Below are 22,786 nucleotides of genomic sequence, written 5' to 3' on the forward strand. Positions count from 1 at the left end.
AGAGTACTATGAAGGTTCTTTTTGAACATAATGTTTGTGAACACAGCGTATTCTTTTAATATATGATTGTGATACACAGGAAAGAGGAGGTCTTGTGCATTTGAAAACGATTAAGATAGTTTCACAAGCTAGTTTATGGAAGGAGGGCAAGAAGTCTGTGATTCTGCCTACTTCCCTGTGGCTCAGATGGTAAAGCGTCTGTCTGCAGTGCAGGAGACCTGGGTTCGATCTCTGGGTTGGGAAGATCCCCTGGAGAAGGAAATGGCAACCCACTCCAGTACTCTTGCCTGGAAAATCCCATGGACAGTGGGGCCTGGTAGGCTACAGACCATGGGGTTGCAAAGAGTCAAAGATGACTGAGCAACTTCACTTTCACTTTCTGCCTACTTAGCATTTTGCTCTCATCTCCTTGAAGCCACCTCCACACTCCTAAGGACAGAAATTTTAAAGAAATTAGGACAGTACGTGGCTGAGGCATTTCAAGACTTTCAGAAGAAGTGCATCATGGTAAATGATCAACTCAGAAAAGTTACTGGTTGACTGCAGTAAAGCACTTCCTTATCTCCCTGTGCTGGGTATTGAACCGTCTTGAGGCCACTGGACTCTCGCTTTCCCTGAGGCCGCTCGGTGGCAGTGATAACAGTGCCTCCTGGGGGATTCTGTGGTTGGAGCCGCGTGGCCACCATATGTATAGAAATAGTTAGGACCTTGCCCTCATGTGTTCCTGTAGATCATTTCTGTTACACAAATGTGCTCTTTTCGTGAGCACTGGAGACTTAATAAGAATAACACCGAGATGCATGCTCCGACTTTTCCCTTGGGGTTTCTCTTTCCAACCTTTTATTCTGTCTTCCAGTATCTTCTTATAGGGATTTTTGGTTTTAAAAATGTCTAACATTTGTTGAGTTGTTTGCTGTGCCTCTGTGACTGTTCTAAATGTTTGCGTGAATTACCTCCCAGCAATTAGGCACGGTTAGTATCTTCTTCACAGGTGAAGAAATCCAGAGAAGATAAGTGTTTTGCCCCACGTCTCACGGTTAGGCCAGCAGAGTCGGGCTTCAGTTGCTGTCCGTCTGACTCCGGGTTGGCCCACTTACCCACTTTGTCCTACTCGCTTCCTTTTAGAGGATTGTGAACACATTTACGGGATTGTATTTTTCAAAGCTGGCTCCAAAGTTTATCACTGTATCTCTCCTAAGTATTGAATATCCATTTGTTCATCTGTCTTATCACAAATTTTCATATAAAGGCGGATTTTTAAATATCTTGTGAGTTAAGTGTAATGAATCTTCTTATTCTTTCAAATGTACAGCTAAAGGGTTGCATTTGGAAAACTGAGGATCCACACACACAGTTCAGCTGTTTTTTCCCTCCGTTTTCAGAGATGCTGATGAAACTCAGGCTAAACCTGCACTGTCACATACACATGCACGTAGTTTTCTTGGTGCAGCTGAAGACGACATGCAGTCAGCGTGTGAGAGTAGACTGATAGACGACATGCAGTCAGCGTGTGAGAGTAGACTGACAGACGACATGCAGTCAGCGTGTGAGAGTAGACTGACAGACGACATGCAGTCAGCGTGTGAGAGTAGACTGATAGACGACATGCAGTCAGCGTGTGAGAGTAGACTGATAGACGACATGCAGTCAGCGTGTGAGAGTAGACTGATAGACGACATGCAGTCAGCGTGTGAGAGTAGACTGATAGACGACATGCAGTCAGCGTGTGAGAGTAGACTGATAGACGACATGCAGTCAGCGTGTGAGAGTAGACTGACAGACGACATGCAGTCAGCGTGTGAGAGTAGACTGATAGACGACATGCAGTCAGCGTGTGAGAGTAGACTGATAGACGACATGCAGTCAGCGTGTGAGAGTAGACTGATAGACGACATGCAGTCAGCGTGTGAGAGTAGACTGATAGACGACATGCAGTCAGCGTGTGAGAGTAGACTGATGGCTTTGATGCTGTTTAATTATCCTTTGCAGTTGTCACACTTGCTAATGGAATCTAAGAAAGACATCACTTCAGAGTTCAAAGCCAGCAAGCTCAACATCCCTATTTCTACATCTCTGTTACATCATCTTAGTCATTATTGAACATCTAATGATATTTTAACAAGTGCTTTCAAAAGCAAACTATTACTATTCACTGTAGCATATTCTTCATTTTAATGAATATTACTATATTTTCTGCATGGATTTCTAGCCACATTTTATCAGACGAGAAAATTACAGCATCATTTTCTTCCATTGATACTGTCTCAGCTGGCTAAAGCTAAATTGGACGAAGTCCAATTTTCCATTTTAATGTGATATTCATTCCAAGTAAACAGCAGAGGCTGGAATAGTTTAATAGGGGAAAAAAGGGGATCAGTACAGGCCAGCCTGGGGTAAATGACCCAAGACTGAAACAAGAGCCACATAAGTACATTTTCTGGGACATATATGGCAGTCCCGGCAGAAGACCTGATTTTTCTGGCTTCATGCTTTCATCTAAATAAGCTGCCAGTATCCTGGTAAATAGATTCCAGTTCCATCGCCAAAGCCCTGGTGCGTTCACCCTGATGAATGGCTCTGACAAAGCGGTCTTCTTAAAAATTAAAACTTCAGAGCAGGGCGCTAATTTATACCATTAAGTGTATTTCTTCTTTCTCCTTCGTCTTTATCGTTCAGGTGTAAGAATATTTGTCATCCCTCTCCTTCTGACTCTCTTGTATTTCCTGTTGGCCTCTAGCAGCCTTTGCCACCCATGGAAATTCTCTTCGGGCACTCCAATCTCTGCTTTAAACACTGTCTGCTTTGTTACTCACAAAGAGATTTAGAAGTAGATTACTCTGCTAGTAGTTTTGTAGGTAAATACATTCGGATGTGCTGATCCTGCTGGTTGAACAGTTGTGCGTGACCATCCTTCCTGTATGTGCAAGTGAATTATATAAAATGGGCAAAGTAATTTTCTTCTCACTCAATGAATAGCCAAAGATTGTGCAAAGAAAAAGACAGCACTTCCCTGAAGAATTTCTTACGTGCTGGTGAGAGACAATGGAAATTGAAATATGGGGAGGAAATTGCATTCTTACTCCTACCACGGTTTGTTTAGAAAGATGAGAAATTCCGTATTAATTTTCCTCAGAATCCCATCCTGAGTCTTCTCATGTGCACAAAACTGTAAGTTCCATAAGGTCAGTCAGTCAGTCCAGTCGCTCAGTCATGTCCGGCTCTTTGTGACCCCATGGACTGCAGCACACCAGGCCTCCCTGTCCGTCATCAGCTCCTGGAGCTTACTCAAATTCAGGTCCATTGAGTCGGTGATGCCATCGAACCATCTCATCCTCTGTCATCCCCTTTTCCTCCTGCCTTTAGTCTTCCCAGCATCAGGGTCTTTTCAAATGAGTCAGTTCTTCGCATCAGATGGCCAAAGTATTGGAGTTTCAACTTCAGCATCAGTCCTTCCAATGAACATTCAGGACTCATCTCCTTTAGGATGGACTAGTTGGATCTCCTTGCAGTCCAAGGGACACTCAAGAGTCTTCTCCAACACCACAGTTCAAAGGCATCAATTCTTCAGCGCTCAGCTTTCTTTATAGTCCAACTCTCACATCCATACATGACCACTGGAAAAACCATAGCCTTGACTAGATGGACCTTTGTTGGCAAAGTAATGTCTCTGCTTTTTAATATGCTGTCTAGGTTGGTCATAGCTTTTCTTCCAAGGAGCAAGCAGCTTTTAATTTCATGGCTGCAGTCACCATCTGCAGTGATTTTAGAGCCAAAAAAAATAAAGTCTATCACTGTTTCCATTGTTTCCCCATCTATTTGCCATGAAGTGATGGGACCAGATGCCATGATCTTCATTTTCTGAATGTTGAGCTTTAAGCCAACTTTTTCACTCTCCTCTTTCACTTTCATCAAGAGGCTCTTTAGTTCTTCTTTGCTTTCTGCCATAAGGGTGGTGTCATCTGCATATCTGAGGTTATTGATATTTCTCCCAGCAATCTTGATTCCGGCTTGTGCTTCATGCAGTCCAGCATTTCACATGATGCACTCTGCATAGAAGATAAGCAAGCAGGGTAACCGTATACAGCCTTGACATACTCTTCTTTTGTTAAACACTGTTTGTTGAAGAAGGCCTTATTGTCTCTTACAGATATCCTTTGATATCCTTTGAAACTCTGCATTTAATTGGGTTACCTTTCCCTCTCCCCCTTGCTTTTTGCTTCTCTTTGTTCTTCCACTATTTGTAAAGCCTCCTCAGATAACCACCCTGCCTTCTTGTTTTTCCTTTTATTTGGGATGGTTTTGTTCGCCACCTCCTGTACAATACTATGGACCTCTGTCCATAGTTCTTCAGGCACACTGTTATCTAAATCTAGTCTCTTGAATCTTTGTCACCTCCACTGCAAATTCATATGGGATTTAAGTCATACTGGCTGACCTAGTGTTTTTCCCAGTTTTCTTTAGTTCAAGCCTGAATTTTGCTATGAGAAGGTGATGAGCTGAGCCACAGTCAGCTCCAGGTCTTGTTCTTGCTGACTGTATGCAGCTTCTCCGTCTTCGGCTACAGAGAATGCAATCAGTTTGATTTCAGTATTGGTCATTTGGTGATGTCCATGTGTAAAGTCATCTCTTACGTTGTTGAAAAAGAGTATTTACTATGACTAGTGCATTCTCTTGGCAGAATTCAGTTACCCATTGCCCTGCTTCATTTTGTACTCCCAGGCCAAACTTGCCTGTTTCTCTAGGTATATCTTAACTTCCTACTTTTGCCTTCCAATCCCTGGGTATTAGTTCTAGAAGGTCTTCTAGGTCTTCATAGAACCACTCAACTTTAGCTTCTTCAGCATTAGCGATTGGGGCATAGACTTGGATTACTGTGATGTTGACAGTTTGCCTTGAAAATGAAACGAGATCATTCTTTTATTTTTGAGGGTGCACCCATGTACTATATTTCAGACACTTTTGTTGATTATGAGGGCTTCTCTATTTCTTGTAAGGGATTCTCGCCCACAGTAGTAGATATAATCAGTTCAGTTCAGTTCAGTCACTCAGTCATGTCCAACTCTTTGCAACCCCATGGACTGCAGGACGCCAGGCCTCCCTGTCCATCACCAGCTCCCAGAGTTTATTCAAACTCATGTCCATTGAGTCAGTGATGCCATCCAACCATCTCATCCTCTGTCGTCCCCTTCTCCTCCTGCTCCCAATCCCTCCCAGCATCAGGGTCTTTTCAAATGAGTCAGTTCTTCGCATCAAGTGACCAAAGTATTGGAGTTTCAGCTTCAGCATCAGTCCTTCCAATGAATATTCAGGACTGATTTCCTTTAGGATAGACTGGTTGGATCTCCTTGCAGTCCAAGGGACTCTCAAGAGTCTTCTCCAACACCACAGTTCAAAAGTATCAATTCTTCGGTACTCAGGTTTCTTTATAGTCCACCTCTCACATCCATACATGACTACTGAAGAAACGATAGCCTTGAGTAGATGGATCTTTGTTGGCCAAGTAATGTCTCTGCTTTTTAATATGCTGTCTGGGTTGGTCATAACTTTTTTTCCAAGGAGTAAGCGTCTTTTAATTTCATGGCTGCAGTCACCATCTGCAGTGATTTTGGAGCCCCCCAAAATAAAGTCTGCACTGTTTCCACTGTTTCCCCATCTATTTGCCATGAAGTGATGGGACAAGATGCCATGATCTTAGTTTTCTGAATGTTGAGTTTTAAGCCAACTTTTTCACTCTCTTCTTTCAACTTCATCAAGAGGCTCTTTAGTTCTTCTTCGCTTTCTGCCATAAGGGTGGTGTCATCTGCATATCTGAGGTTATTGATATTTCTCCCAGCGATCTTGATTCCAGCTTGTGTTTCTTCCAGCCCAGCGTTTCTCATGATGTACTCTGCATAGAAGTTAAATAAGCAGGGGGACAATATACAGCCTTGATGTACTCCTTTCTTGATTTGGAACCAGTCTGTTGTTCCATGTCCAGTTCTAACTGTTGCTTCTTCCTGATCTGCATACAGATTTCTCAAGAGGCAGGTCAAGTGGTCTGGTATTCCCATTTCTTTAAGAATTTTCCACAGTTTGTTGTGATCCACACAGTCAAAGGCTTTGGCATAGTCAATAAAGCAGAAGTAGATGTTTTTCTGAAACTCTCTTGCTTTTTCGATGATCAGTGGTCATCTGCATTAAATTCGCCCATTCCTGTCCATTTTAGTTCACTGATTCCTAGGATGTCTATGTTGATTCTTACCATTTCCTGCTTGACCATGTCTGATTTTCCTTGATTCATGGACCTAACATTCCAGTTCCTATACAGTCCTGTTTTTTGGAGCATAGGATTTTACTTTCATCACCAGACACATCCACAACTGAGCAATATATCCACTTCGGCCCAGCTGCTTCATTCATTCTCCTCCACTCTTCCCCAGCAGCATATTGGACACCTCAGACCTGCAGGACTCATCTTTTGGTGTCATATCTTTTTGGCCTTTTATACAGTTCATGAGGTTCTCACGGCAAGTATACCGGGGTGGTTTGCCATTCCCTCCTCCAGAAGGAGGAGTTATTATTTAGTAATAATCCCTAATTAATAGTCCATGCTCAAAGCTTTTTCGATATCACATCAATTTTATTTGCTTCCCTGGTGGCTCAGCTGATAAAGAATCTGCCTGCACTGTGGGAGACCTGGGTTCGATCCCTGGGTTGGGAAGATCTCCTGGAGAAGGGAACGGCTACCCACTCCAGTGATCTGGCCTGGAGAATTCCATGGACTCCATGGGGTCACAAACAGTTGGACACGACTGTGCGGCTCTCACCTTCAGTTCTCTTTATGAGTACTGTTCCTCGTCTTTCCTGCCCAACAGCCTTGATCAGCCCTTACTCTTCTACTTAATTATGCTAAATAAGCATGGCAACAAGAATAATAATAACAGTAAACTGTTATCCCCTTTCTCAATTTGATTTCTGTCTTACTCTTTGTCAGTCCCTTACTTCAGTATAGCTGCTCTATGTATGTGTGCAATAACTCAGTCATGTGCAACTCTTTGCAACCTTGTGAATTGTAGCGCACCAGGCTCCTCTGTTCATGGGATTCTCCAGGCAAGAATACTAGAATGAGTTGCTCTTCCCTTCTCCAGAGGGTCTTCCCAACCCAGGGATTGAACCCTAGTCTCCTGCATTGCAGGAGGGTTGTTTACTGTCTGAGCCATGGGGTAAGCCCATGGCTACTGTAAGAGACTTCTTCTAGCTGAAAGGAAGTTTCAGGGTGTAATGAAACTTTAACGAGCCTCTTGTCTGCCCTAATGTTAGGGCAGCCTGACAACGAGGGCTCTTTAAAGTTTAAATGCCTCCCAGCAGGAGCTGGGTAGCTCCTGCCTCAGTAACCTTTGTTCCTGGGGTGTCTATCTTAAAATCGCCACCATGGTCAGAGGCTAGCTTCCCGGCCTCCCTTTTATTTATCTCAGCTATAGTTGAAGTTCTCCTCTGCAGGCCTCATGTCCCATACCCTCTTCAGTAAATCATGGGTTTTATCCCTTATTTTTAGGCACTAGAAGGTATTTCTATTATACCATTTGTCACTCTTCACACGGAGTTGAAAGGGATTTTGAAAGTTGTGTCACTTGGAATTCCATCTGTAGCCAATGAAGGAGAAAACCCAATGCATACTAGCTTAGAAAAAGAAGAAATTTATTGTTTGTATAAATAAAAACTTTCAGGGTATGGTAGCTCAGATGATAGCACCAGGGTCTATTCAACACATCTTCTCCTGGTTAGTTCCATTCTTAGGCTCAGATTGATCTTCCTCCCTATTTGCAACTTCAGAATACCAGAAGAGACCATCCGTGTCCTTGATAGGTCAACAAGAAATCCTTATATTGAGTCATTTAGTGTTCTTCTACCTGACTTTAGGTAGGTAGCAGAACATTTTTCTTTCATCCTGAACTGTGGGCAAAGGAATGAAATTCACTCTTTGGCTTAGCCTAAGCTTTTTGTTTTATCTCTGTAATGTGAGAGTAGAATTGATATTATCAAAAGCAAGTGGGGGTTTGACAGAAAAACAACAAAATGCTGTAAAACAATTATCCTTCAATTAAAAAAAAAAAAAAAAAAGCAAGTAGACTGAGAGTGAGGCTTAGAATTTTGGGTCAACTAGAGAAAAACAGGTTTCATTGGCACAAAATGGGGCAGTAGACATTGGGCACCCAGAGTAGCAGAGGTCCACCAGAGAGCGCAGCTCCAGGCTCCTGCCAGGACGTCTCCAGGCTCTTGCCAGGACGTCTCCAGTCTCCTGCCAGGACATCTCCAGGCAAAATCTTCCACCGTCATCTGGCGCTTGAACTCTTTCAGAGGCCAGAAATTCCCTAAAATGAGATATACTTCCCAATTATGGGACTCATCTAGATGTCATTCGGTTCTTCATCATGTTAACCTCAAATCTGTGTCCTATAACTTCACCTTCATGACAGCCAAATGCAGAGTAAATTCACTTCCATTTATTCATGTCAGTTATTTGCATATTTGATGAAAGTCTTATCTTCTCCAGACTAAGTATCCCACAGGCTCTGAGCCAGTCTTCGTGCTAACATGATATTTTTATCTGAAGGTGCTCTGGTTTCTCAGTCTTTTAGTGTTTGGTTGAGAAGTAGCCACAGTGCTTCATGTATTACCTGATGAGCAGCACAGTTAGCTTTCCTTGATGTGTATTCTAGATATCTGCTAGTGATTGGCATTCACTTTTCTTCAGCAGTCATATCACCTCGTTACCTTGTGTTCAATGTGTAATCTACTGAAATCTCTAATTATATTTCATAAAATTGTGCAGAAGTTTTTATTGGAAATGCGTATTTATACAGTGAACACTGAATTCAGCATTTTATTCCAATTATATTTCACTTTGCTAGGTTTAGCATTGCTTCCATTTTTACGGATACTATTTTATTCTTAATTAACCAGAGAATGAGCTGTCCCTTCCAGCCTGGTATTAAGTCTGTTTGATGAATTTGCCTTTCATATCTTCATACATATTGTTTATAAAGTTTGAATAGTTGACTGCTTGGTTTAACAAGTTTTGTCCTTAGAGATGTGGGCTTCTGGGAATCTCCCATTTGCCCCCCAGGTAATTCATTCAGAAACCATCTCCTCAACAATGTTTTATGGAATCTTGCCAAGTTTTTTTTGTTTCAAAAATCTGCTTCCTAACTTGCATAAAAATCAGTTCAAGATTTGCCTCACTAGTCACCTGAAGTTTCAGTTAAGATATCTGCTTGAGATTCTGCTTCTGTATCTGCAAATTCTTTCATACCTTTAGAATTAATTAGACCTGGAAAATTGAATTTATTATCTTCACATCCAAGAGAAAATTGTAAGGAGTTCTACAAAGAGAACGTCCATAGTCTGCCCTTCTGTCTTATATTGACGTTTGCTGTTGTGCTCAAGCCAGTTTTTCAGTTTTATGCCACTTTCTCCGATTCTTCTTGGCTATGTGACTATTCTTCCTGTCTCTTCTACATCTACAAATTAAATTTGATAACTGGAGAGGAGACTCTCCCAGTCCACTGAGGTTAATCCTAATAAGAAAAAAACATATGTTTTTGTGGACAGGACACCCAGGTTTCAAACTTGGTTTCTGTTTCTTAGCTTTGAGGCCTGTATCAAGACATTTGAGTTCTGTGCCTCTGTTCCCTAGTCCAAAAAAATGAAGGCTTTAAAAATCTTCCTCCTTCTCTTGAGTAACAAAAGTCACTTTGTTAAGTAACACGTTCCCAGTGGCCTTATTGACTGAACAGAGCCTGGTGCTGTGATACCTAGTTCTTTGATATTTTCATCCTTATTTGGGGTGTCTCTAGTGCTGGGTCCATCAGGGCATAAGTAGTCATACTGAGTTCTTTGTCTGCCCACCCTTTTTCCTCCTCATACGGAATTTTTGCACTGTGTATAAGAAGTAAATGTTTTAAACATAGTATTAAATATATTCCATTTAAAGTCTTTCGTCTTCGTACAGTATGTCTTTGCTTTCCTAACATTGAAAGTATGTTTCCCTTTATTTTCTCACTTGAAAACCTGTGGTCCTTTCTCCAGCCTCTTAATCTATATAATTACAACATTATATTTTACTTCTGTCTTCAGTTGCTCTTATTTATTTTGCATTTCCCTTAATTTTGATTGATGGTACAGAAGTTTATTTTCTCTCTATTCTAAATTCTTTGGCGTGTGAATATAGCAATGCATTTCTTTTCAGCCTTATCTAAACTGTTTGATTAGCTGCTAATGTGCAAAATCATTAATGGGGGATTCAAACTGCTAAAATAAAGAACTGGTGAATACCAGCCCGCAGGCCTCCATTCAGCCTTTTCCGCTGAGTGCTTTTTCAGAGAAGCAAGCAGAGATCAGCAGTGCTGCAGGCACTGTGTGAAATGTTCAGGGTGTTATTATATTCTGTAAAAAGTTAAATGTGGTTCAAATAAAGACCTCTCTGCAGCATATAATGCAGGGTAGCTGCTTTAGAACACTTATTTAAGCAGTTTGCTATAGCAACAGTGTATCCAGCTCTATAATCTGACATCCATTTGTGAACTGTTCAAGGGTTACTTTTCTTTGAATTACAAGAGAGTTTATAAATTACTTTATTTGGCAGATTTAATGTGAGTATGTATGTGTGTTGTGTGTGTGTGTGTGTGTGACTTTTCTCATTTCAGAATAAAAAAAAAACCCATCAATTCTTTTTATTACTTGCCCTGTGTATCTACCAGGGGCCAGCTGTTAGTTGTATGAAGCTGCAGCTATCCCAAGTGAAAGGATTAAGACTCATCAACCAATCTATTGAGTGACTGAATATCCCTTGATGCTGCCAGTTTAAACATACAGACATCTGGTAAAGGGTATCACAAAAGATTTTCAGTGAAATAGTTGGACCTATGGTGGTGTGGTTAATTCCTTTAAAGCTCTGGTCTCCCCAAGAATTCTAGAATGTTATTATTTGTTATTTATGTTACTGAAGTAAATGAAAATACTCAAATGATGTTAATATCAGTAAATTTAAAAACTTCCCTAGTCACTGAGATCCTTAATGGATATGGGGGAAATATAGTAATATTATTATTAATAACCACAGAACTGCATTCCATAGGAAGAGTGGTTAGTTTGAAGCATCACAAAGAATGCCCTCTGTACATGCTAATGACATGGGGCTCATCTGTGATAATTAAAAAACGCTAAAAGATAAATGATATTACTAGTTATTACATTGTGTATGTATAAGATACTAAGAAAAAAACTGGATTATTTAAGAGATCTGATATTTTCATACATCTAATATTTAATTATAAAAATCTGATTTATTTACTCCAAAATCTGATTTATGTACTCCATGGCTTACTTATATTGTTGCTTATTTTTCTTTTGGCTCTTTCATTTGCTATTTCACATTTATTATAACATTACCAAAAAATGAATAATAAAAGAGTATGATCCTCAAATTAGTTAATTTTACATTTTTCCCACCACTAGAAATTTGGCATTTCTAGATTGTGCATATAGATGCCCACACACAGTTTGGGTTTGTGACAGCATGACATCAACTACTTGATACATCTTTTGCTGTATTCATGAGCAGTGTAGAACAGTCCCATCGATAAAGGATATTTTATCACTTACCTGTGCATTAGCTACGTGTCATTTGATATGACTCACAGAAGCAGTGAGTCTGGGTTTATTTATATTTTTCCTTGACATAGCTTGTTCTCTTGGAAGCCAAGCCCAGCATTACGGGTCCTTGACTTGGAGCTTACATGACTACCAGAGAATAATTTAAACTAGAATTTACATTTTTAGATACTCAAGTGTCTGGAAAAATAAACTAGAGCTATAAAAAAGCATAATTTAAGATAGAGGAATTCAGCATATGCCCCTGAAGGTGTTGGGTGGGGGAAATCTGCTTTCTCTCCATCAATAAGTTGTAAGAATGTTATTTCCTAAAATAGTGGGACCAGAGATTGAAGACTGATGGTGAATATTTAAGTGAATGACAAGACAGACCAAAGAATACTGCAACCTATTGCTTGGGGAAATCACGAACAAGTAAATATGTCAGGCTTCCTATATGGTTTGCCATTTTGCAGATAAGAGATGTGGAATTAGGTATGCCAGGTTCCAGTTTTATCAGGATGTACAATAGGCAATTGGACTGTCACTATTATTAGCTGTCATTAGTGGGCCAGAACACTGCCTGTCATGTGGACAGCACTTGGTATGAATTATGAGGACGTGGTAACTTTCCATAATACTAACTCCTAGGTGGAGAAGTAATACAGTAGTGTATTCCATGCCCAAGTAAATAAACTGTAAGAATAAATGAAAATTTTAGGAAATACAAAATGGAAAAGGGTGTCTAAATATAATCAGTGGATTTTCCCAATATCAGTATCCCGGTTATGATATTGTAGTATAGTTGTTCAGAATGCTACCATTGAGGAAACTCGGTAAAGTGTACATAGAATCTCTCTCTGAGCCACCAGGGAAGCCCGATTATTTGTGTGTGTGTGTGTGTGTGTGTGTGTGTGTGTGTGTGAAGTCATGTCCAGCTCTCTGCAACCCCTGGAAGACTGTAGCCCTCCAGGCTCTTCTGGAGAATACCAGATTCTCCAGTATTCTGGAGAATACTCCAAGAATACTGAAATGGGTTGCCATTCCCTTCTCCAGGGATTATTTCTTGTAACTACATGTAAATCTACAGTTATCTCAAATTTCCATTAAAAAGGTGAAAACAAATTTTAACTCCTTAAAGCCAGAGAAAACATAATTCTCACGTTGTTTAGATTACCAAATCCCATGGGCAGAGGAGCCTGGTGGGCTGTAGTCCATGGAGTCGCTAAGAGTCGGACACGACTGAGCGACTTCACTTTTCACTTTCATGCATTGGAGAAGGAAATGGCAACCCACTCCAGTGTTCTTGCCCGGAGAATCCCAGGGACGGGGGAGCCTGGTGGGCTGCCGTCTCTGGGGTCGCACAGAGTCGGACACGACCGAAGTGACTTAGCAGCAGCAACAGCAGCAGCAGCATGCCATTATAAATCGTGAAATGTTTCTGAATAATGAGGACTATGACTTCGGCCTTAAATAATGACTGAAGAGACTTCGTCCTGCTATGTGCGTGCATACGTGCTAAGTCACTTCAGTCTTGTCCAACTCTTTGCAAACCTATGGACTGTAGCCCGCCAAGCTCCTCTGTCCATGGGATTCTCCAGGTAAGAATACTGGAGTGGGTTGCCATGCCTTCCTCCAGGGGATCTTCCCAGCCGAGGGATTGAACCCATGTCTCCTGTACCTCCTGCATTGCAGGTGGATTCTTTACCACTGAGCCACCAGGGAAGCCCTCATGCTACTACATATGAACATAAAACTGTAGCATACTATGAGTGTTAGACATGCTGCACTTAAGTTATCCAATATCCTAGACAAGTTGGAAAAAATTATCATTGATGGTTGAATTCAATACCTTTGTTTTCTATGAGAATGGTTATGATTCTTTAGTACAGAAAGTCACATCAAAAAGAGACACATATATACGAAATCTAGAAAAATGGTACTGATGAACTTATTTGCAGGGCAGCAATATAGACACAGACACAGAGACCAGACTGTGGATGCAGCGGGGGCCAGAGAGGATGGGACAAATTGAGAGAATAACATTGAAACATAGACATTGCCTGTGCTCAGTCACTCAGTTATGTCCAACCCTTTGCAACCCCATGGCTGTAGCCCACCAGGCTCCTCTGTCCATGAGATTCTCCAGGCTAGAACACTGGAGTGGGTTGCCATGCCCTTCCTTATGGGATCTTCCCAACCCAGGGATTGAACCCAGGTCTCCTGCATTGCAGGCAGATTCTTTACCGCCTGAGCCACCAGGGAAGCCCAAGAATCCTGGAGTAGGTAGCCTATCCCTTCTTCAGGGAATCTTCCTGACCCAGGACTCGAACTAGGGTCTCCTGCTTTGCAGGCAGATTCTTTTCCAGCTGAGCTACCCGGGAAGCCCAAACTTATACATTACCATATGTAAAACAGATGGCCAGAGGAATTTGCCATGTGTCACAGGGAGTTCAACTCCGTGCTTGGAGACAGCCTGGAGGGGTGGGATGGGGTGGGAGGTGGGAGGGAGGAGGTTCAAAAGGGAGGGGACATATGTATACCAGCTGATTCATGTTGATGTATGGCATAAACCAATACAACATTGTAAAGCAATTATCCTCCAATTAAAAGTAAATAAATAAAAATACATTCAGATAGACGATGAACTGTTTGGTGTTTCATAGTACTAAGAAAGAGTTACTTGTGTTTGCCCATTATTGGTGTCTCCTGATTTATTAATATCTTGAGTATTCTTACATTGATTCTAACTAATAAAATTGTATGTTTTAATTTAATAATGATGTCATAATTGTCTTACAAAATATGCTTTGTTGGTGATGTTACTTCCATTTCGTCAACTTATGTATTTTTTTCTGCTCTGTGGTTTTAAGTACACATAATAGCATATGTAAGCAGTATTACTTAAGTTTTAGTTGACAAAGCTGAATCAATATTTTTTATTCAAATGAATGCATCATTAATAAGAACTACTTCAGGGACTTATTATTATCTTTCAGGAAAAGTATACCCAAAGACTATGACAGTCAAGAAGCTCAAATAGTTATGTGGTGTTTATTTTTAACGGCAAAAGAGTATAATTTTGAAATTTTTGTTCTCCTACTGGGTCTCTGCATAAGTTCCATAAGAATACCAACCAACTAATCAATAGGAGTATGATAGAATTGAGCAGTCTGTTGCCTTCCAAATTAAAAATGTTTCTCCATAAATACTTAATGTTGTTCAGATTCTTTTTTTGCTTATATGGTTGAACTACAAAGTATTAGTAGTTTCTTTTTCACAACCTTGTCTGATTTTATAAAGGAAATTGTATTTTACAGGAACATTTATTGATCTATACAGTGACTTCATCTGGCAAAATATATATATATATTTTTTACATGTTTATGCTCCCCACCCACAAACATGTCTCAACTATGTGCTAATCAGTTAGTTCTTTGCTCTTGAAATGTAAGTTGGCCTGTTGGTGCTTCATATATTTTTCTCTCTGTCACATAAGCTTAGATTGGAAGAACTTGTCTTTGTGATATATCACAAATAATTTTCGAAACAGGAATTTAAATAGGTACAATGTCTGTGATAATTATCAATTTAAAGAACGATACTACTAATAATTCAGGTAGAAATATAAATATATATAAATTTTCACAATATTTTATAATAGCCTGGAAAGTATAGAGTTAAAAAGCAGAAATTGTCATTCATTTTAGTGTTTTTATTAATTATTACACAGATGTCCATTTTGTACTTACAGAAAAACTGTTATATGGAAAAGGTTTTATGTCTCTAAACACATTTTTGTTTCAAGAATCAGTTTTATATTTTTAAAATATTTTGAACGTTCTGTTCTGTGTCCTTTAACGTGTGTTTGCATGTTGTACCTACAGCAAGTAAAATAGCAAACACAGTTTCGATCACTATGCTTCATCCTACCGTTCACACTTTCCTTACCATTACACAGAAAGTTAAGTTATACCTTCATTTGTATTTTGAAAGAAAATAGTTACTGAATTTAAACATTTTGAGGAGCTTTTGAGAAAAAATTAGCTTTTTTAAGAGTTCTGGGCAGTGTTTCTCCACGTCTCATGGGCTGTGACTCACGTGGAGATCTTGAGAAAGTGTGGATTCAGATTTGGCGGGTTAGAAACCTTGCCTTCCCCCCTGACCTTGTCTAGTTCCTCAGGCAATGGTATTATATTTGTGATCCAAGATACTGAAGCATGAAGGGCAAAGAGTGCAGTCAGACACGTCTGAGCCCTTCTCTTGATTCCATGTTTAAAACCTCAAGTGAATGGCCTGCGTTTCTCAAGGTCACTGATGTTTCTGATTGGCTTATTCCCATTCTAATGCCTTTTTTTTTTTTTTTAACTAGCTCTTTTGATAGCAAGTTTGTTTACCAGCAAAGAGGTCTCGGACCAATTGAAGAAGACACTATTCTTGTCATAGATCCAAATAATGCTGCAGTACTCCAGTCCAGTGGGAAAAATCTGTGAGTTAAATTGCTTATATTGTTATTAATGCTTGTGCTATTTGGTAAGAACTGTATCATTGGGTCTGGCCTTAGAAAGAGTATATTGTACAGCAGTGGTGAGAAAACACAGCTTAAGAAAACAGGGGACTGATAGAGCCATCCTTTCATTTTCTAAAGAGGTGGTTTTAAACCCTGACTGAACATTAGAATCATCTGGGAAGCTTCTAAAATTGAGATTCATATTTAGTCTGGGATGGGGCCCAGGTATCAAAATAGTAGTGTGAAAGCTCCCTCGGTGATTCTAATGGCAGTCAAGCTTCAGAGAAAATTGATACACATGGCTAATGAAGTGAGTTGCTGCTCAGCTAGATCTGAAGATTAAAAAAATTTCTTAAGTGGAGAAGTTACATAACCAAACTCAGCAGCTAGTCACCATTAAGAAAAAAGGCTTCTCTCCTTCCATCTCAAAGTGAAGATTAAACAAATGTCATTTTCAACTTTCCATGGCATGCATAGTTAATTTGGCTTTGAAAGCTGCCCATTATTTGGTCTTATTCCTAGATTTGGCTTCTGGCAGACAAAAAAAAGTTGGCTGATATTCATGGTCTTTGAAAGAAAGGGGCACCTGCTTACAGTGTCCTCGACCTTTGTGGCCTGGCAGCTTCGGGAGCTATACCCTACTTTATCTGCTTAGGCACAGGGAGAGCCAGCTTCTTTAAAAGGCTGGGAGCCATCCACTTTGAATACAGCTGATTATGGAGATGCTAACAATTAGCTTTTTATAGGATCCTGAGATGGTGAGTCAAGGGCCAAGTTCTAATACCAGCCCCACCACTCATTGTGTTTGAACCTGTCTCTTCAGTACTCTGGCTATCAGTCAGAAGTGTTCTCATTCCAGATAGGCATTAAAGAGGAAGGCAGAGCTGCTGCTAAATCAACGTGGCCAACAGTGGTGTGTCTGTGTTGAAAGCAAGTCATAACCCTCACATTCGGTGACCAAAAGGGAGATCTAGTTCAGTGTATCAGTCAAGATCAAGGTGTTACCTTCTTGGCTCCTGAAAACAAAAATCTGTGATGCCAACACTTTTTACAGGCTAGAAGCTGACACGTAGCTTGTGGATTGTCGGATTTGATCCCAAAAACATTAAGACGTTGTCCATGTGTTTGTTAGCTCTGTCCAAGTTCCTTAAGCCTGTGAGTCTCTGTTCACATTAGTTTATGATTCTCTTATCCAGGTCATCCCAATTGACTTGTTAGATAGATTAACCTTCTCTTACTATTATCTAGCATACCGCTTAACTTTGCTTAGCTGGTCACAGCCCATGTCTGCTGGAAGGTGTTTTCTTTGCGTTTTACTGTCTTTAGTGTTAATAATCAGTCTTAAAGCTTTCCAGCCATATATTTAATATTAATACAATGCTATATTTTGCAGCATACTTGAAGTATTCAAACCATATAAATCCACATTTATAATTCTCTATATAATTTGTTTTATACACATTTCTTTATGATTTTAGAACTTGTTTTCAAATTGATATTGTTATTTAATATACCATACTTTATAATAAATATTTGTAATTGATATGTATGCTTCATTTACATATTGTTAGAAGATTAGATACCAATTAAATTTTTTCACAGGGCAGTCTCTATTAAAATGGATATTTTGATTTGACAATTCATTTTGGCCTTTTCTAGAGTCATGCAGGTATACTTTATCAGTATATAAATTTATATTGCCGTTACAAATTAATTAGCAGAAAACTTTCTTCTCATGTGTACTTTGGGAGTAATTATATAATTAGGATGGTTATTTGTATTTTGCAGGTTTTACTTGCCGCATGGCTTGAGTATAGACAAAGATGGAAATTATTGGGTCACAGACGTGGCTCTTCATCAGGTAATCTTCCATTTGGCATTTCAAATAGAAATTCCATTTGGTTATTCAAGTAGAAGTTGGGCTTCTTCAGTGGCTCAGCAGTAAACAGTCCACCTGCAACGCAGAGGATGCAAGAGACTCGGGTTTGATCCCTGGATCAGGAAGATCCCCTGGAGGAGGGCATGGCAACCCACTCCAATGTTCTTGCCTGGAGACTCCCATGGACAGAGGAGCCTGGAGAGCTACAGTCCATGGAGTCTGCTGAGTGTGCACCCACACACATAGAAGTTAATGAGGCTGTGCTTTCAGAATGCTCTGGAGTTGTCTGGGTCTTTTTCTGTGACCCAGAAAGTTTATAACAAAAGAATGGAACGGCCAGGTCTGAAATGGTTCATTTAGCACTCAGTGCTCAGGAAAACTTGCCCGTAAATGATCCAGTCACCCTCCCTTGTGGGGCTGGCAGGAATCTTAGGGCAAGAGGTGAAACTTCCCCCTACTGAACGTCTAGCTCCCCCGGTCTCCTTCTGAGCTTTCCGTATTTCTTTCCTCTGTCCCCAGGTCTTACTTCTATTTTATTACTTTATGTGTTTTATGTATTTTTCATATGCCACCTTAATCTTCTATAAATCGAGGCAAGGTCTCTAGTGCATACATGTTTATATGTAAAACAGCAGTCTTTTTGTTCTTTTTAAAGGAAGTTAATACTTTCACCAGAGTGTAGTCATAATGTTTTATCCTTAAAGGATAAGCTCATGTTTAATACCCGTTTGATGAATAGGTGGGAAAGAACTAGGAAAACTAGGGTAAGAAACTAGAACTCAGAAGGCACCGCTAGCCTTCAAGCATCATCTCAGTGGACGTTTATCGCCCTTGTATTGGCTGGGGCGCACCGAACTGGTAGCTGAGGAAGAGGAAGTGGGGGAGGGTGGAACAGGGCATCCACGTGCTAGTCTCCGCTCACCACCAGTGACCTGAAGAACCTTGGGCAGGTCCCTTAATCTCTGTGAGCCTCACTCATCAAATGAAGGAAGCAGACCAGATCATTTCCAGAGTCCCATCCAGTTCTGAAAAGTACCTGCTTGTAAATGCATCTCTTGAGAGCTGATCCTTGAATTGCCTGAGTCAGGTAGGTGGGCGTCAATAAATAACCATGCAAAGTGAGTGAGGCTTTCGTTCTCTCTTTGAAAAGGTGTTCAAACTAGATCCAAAGAGTAAAGAAGGCCCTCTGCTAACCCTGGGAAGGAGCATGCAGCCAGGCAGTGACCAGAATCACTTCTGTCAGCCCACCGATGTGGCTGTGGATCCAGGCAGCGGAACCGTCTATGTGTCAGACGGCTACTGCAACAGTCGCCTTGTGCAGTTTTCACCAAGTGGAAGATTCATCACACAGTGGGGAGAAGGTACTCAGACTCTTTACCTCGGCTTCTCATTCTTGGCCAGCATCACAAGGAACAAGAGGCTGGCCATCCCTCCTTTGGGAGGGAATGGGCATGGCCATCCCATTCTTTGGGATGTAACTGTCCCTTGATTGAGGAAAACAGGGCTTCCACATGCATCCAGTTGGTTGTCCACTCTCTCTTTCTCACTCACACACACACACACGCACACAGAGTCTTAAAGGAAGAAAGGAATGCTTCTACCCAAAAGCTTTAAACTTGATCCAAACAGGGAGAAAATCTGTCATGTATTCATGGGCAAAGATACTGACTGCTTTACCTTATTTTTCCCCTGGTTCCAGATATTTAGTGGCTTACTATAATAAATTTTGAAGTTTAGGAGACTTCAGAGTCAGAGTTTGGGTGATTTTACACATTGTACGTCTGAGGTTTTTCTTCATTCTGTAGCGTCTCCAGAGAGCAGTCCTAAACCAGGCCAGTTCAGAGTTCCTCACAGCTTGGCCCTGGTGCCTCCCCTGGGCCAGCTGTGTGTGGCAGACCGGGAAAACGGTCGGATCCAGTGCTTCAAAACCGACACCAAAGAATTTGTGCGCGAGATTAAGCACCCATCATTTGGAAGAAATGTGTTTGCCATTTCATACATACCAGGTATTTCATTTTTATTTTCTGTGTTTTTTCATACTGCTCTCCATCCTTAAAAAGTGTCTGTATGATCTTCATATGCTCTTACAGTAAACCATTTTAAACTCAAGCACCACTGTTCTTTATACAGAAATAATGAACTCAAAAGATTTAGCAGCTGTTTGTGATGGATTAAAAAAGCAGTCCCATATATTAATTTTTATTTTTTGTTAATTTTGATCATTTGCTCTAGTTATTAAATGATTAATATTTTGTATTCATACATCATCAACAGATGGTGTATGTTGATAAAGACAGTATTCAAAATACTTCTGCTTCACATTCTTTTAAAGAGTGATGGCCAATTTTTTAAAGATAAATAGGTGAAGTAAGTAGGGGCTTATGTGTAAATGTCAGGAGAAATGATCAGTGAAATCTGTAGTTTTTTCTCATTTTCAAAATAGATTTTCATGACTTAAAGAAAACCGGAAAAATAATTCAAACTTACAAAATAGGGTTTATTTAATTCATATTTTAAAAACTTAGCATTTCTTTATATCATGAATATTGAACAACTGAAAATATATTTCTAGAATTTATATGTGAATTTTGCAATACATTCAATAAATATATCTGTACATGTATTAAAGATGCATTACTACATACTTATCACAATAATATTTATATTTCTCATGCTATTAAAGTTGCATATGGCTGCTATCAGGTTTCCTTGGTGGCTCAGGTAGTGAAGAATCTGCCTGCAGTGCAGGAAACGGGTTCAATCCCTGGGTCAGGAAGATTCCTAGAGAAGGAAATGGCAACCCACTCCAGCATTCTTGCCTGGAGAATTCCATGGATGGAGGAGTCTGGCCGGCTACTGCTCAGGGGTTCTCAAAGAGTTGGACACAACTGAACAACTAACACCCATGGCTAATATCTTCTCAGGCAGCCCCCAGTTTATGTAAGACATGGAATAAAGGGACTCAAGTGACTGAAATAGGAACACGTTGGCTTCCCTAAGGAATAAGTAATTAAAAAGTAATAAAAGATCCATTAATGTTAATGAAAGATAAATTCTCATGTTGGTTTTTACCTCCTATTTAAAGAATAAGTTTGGCAAGACCATTTACTTAATCAGCAAAGGACCATATAGTCAAAGCTATGGTCTTTCCATTAGTCATGTATGGATGTGAGAGTTGGACCATAAAGAAGGCTGAGCACTGAAGAATTGATGCTTTTGAACTGTGGTGTTGGAGAATACTCTTGCGAGTCTCTTGGATTACAAGGAGATCAAACCAGTCTATCCTGGAGAAAATCAATCCTGAGTATCCATTGGAGGGACTGATGCTGAGGCTGAAGGTCCAGTACTTCAGCCACCTGATGTGAAGAACTGACTCACTGGAAAAGACCCTGATGCTGGGAGAGATTGAAGGCAGGAAGAGAAAGGGACGATAGAGGATGAGATTGTTGGATGGCATCACCGACTCAATGGACATGAGTTTGAGAAAGCTCCGGGAGATGGTGAAGGACAGGGAAGCCTGGAGTACTACAGTCCATGGGGTCACAGAGTTGGACATGACTGAGAGACTGAACAACAACAAATTTACTTAAGAAAGGGTGATCATAGTGAATAAAAATAAATCAAATAGAAGAAAAACATCAGGAGAAAAGAGAGGAAATCTGGTTAAAAAGAGAATCTCAGCAAAAGACAAAGTGCATTATAATTGGAATTCTCTCTACAATGTTACACAGTAGTAATTGATGTTAATAGTGTTGATATTTTTTAGTATGATGTGCTAAAGAACCCTATCCTGAAATCCTTAAATAAGATGAAAAAACTTTCAATACTGGTTTAGTATTCTGTATATTTTATTGTTTTAATTCTTTAAAATATAATATTCAATCATCTGCAGTACTAATCAAAGCATCACAGTTTCCATTTTTTTGGATAAACACTGCTAAACTAAGAAATATGATTTACTGCAAAGAGTATTCATTGAATTAGTATAAAAATTGGTCTAATTTTTTTAATTAGAAAAAAATGTCTTTGATAATCTGAAATATGCATCTCACATTTCCCAGGGGTAGTTGTTTAAAATCAGATCATTCTTCTATTTATGCTATAACTTCACTTTCTTTGCCTTATTTTTCTCTGATTCTACTTGTAGCTATCATAGATGTTAACATATTTTTTTTAAAAGATCTGATACCCTAAAATGATTGCTTTCAATAACCTGACTCTTCCCATAACCTATTTAGTATATCTATATATATATATATTCCTCTACCTATGTCATCTCTATAACTGTGGATTACTGATTTCATAACTATGGATTACTGATTTCTACTGGCTTCCTCAGTGGGACAGGCCTTGCGGTTCTTGGTTTTCCTATTATAAGGTTAGCCTCCTAACCTGTCTGCCCCTGATCTTATTACTCAGAGACATCTACTAAGTATTTTGTTTTCCACGTTTGTTGCCAAATGTAGGGTTGACTCTACATTTTTTGTTTGTGTGATGTGCACACATGTGTTTAAAAGCCAGTCTTATCCATATTTTAAAGGAGGGTTAACTGGATATGTTGTCACAGGTTTGCTCTTTGCGGTAAATGGAAAGCCTTACTTTGAGGACCAAGAACCCGTGCAAGGATTTGTGATGAACTTTTCCAGCGGGGAAATTATCGATGTCTTCAAGCCAGTGCGCAAGGTATTCACATTCATGAACTATGTATCAGTTTTCTTGAGGATAAAACTAAAATGTGAATCTTGGAACTCAACTTACACTTCAGT

At 39.9% G+C, this 22,786-nt stretch overlaps 1 protein-coding gene across 8 annotated transcripts in view; it reads left to right on the forward strand.

Moving 5' to 3' along the window:
- PAM (peptidylglycine alpha-amidating monooxygenase) overlaps nucleotides 1-22,786 on the forward strand; it is a 314,671-nt gene that overhangs the window by 268,401 nt on the left and 23,484 nt on the right. For all 8 annotated transcript variants that reach the window (XM_055565583.1, XM_055565617.1, XM_055565573.1 and 5 more), the window contains 5 exons: nucleotides 16,004-16,120; nucleotides 17,930-18,002; nucleotides 19,171-19,381; nucleotides 19,826-20,026; nucleotides 22,588-22,703. In XM_055565583.1, the coding sequence (XP_055421558.1) occupies nucleotides 16,004-16,120; nucleotides 17,930-18,002; nucleotides 19,171-19,381; nucleotides 19,826-20,026; nucleotides 22,588-22,703 (718 nt within the window). The remainder of the gene's footprint in view (nucleotides 1-16,003; nucleotides 16,121-17,929; nucleotides 18,003-19,170; nucleotides 19,382-19,825; nucleotides 20,027-22,587; nucleotides 22,704-22,786) is intronic.

The sequence above is a fragment of the Bubalus kerabau genome, chromosome 1 (assembly GCF_029407905.1).
Source record: "Bubalus kerabau isolate K-KA32 ecotype Philippines breed swamp buffalo chromosome 1, PCC_UOA_SB_1v2, whole genome shotgun sequence".
Taxonomy (NCBI): Eukaryota; Metazoa; Chordata; class Mammalia; order Artiodactyla; family Bovidae; genus Bubalus; species Bubalus kerabau.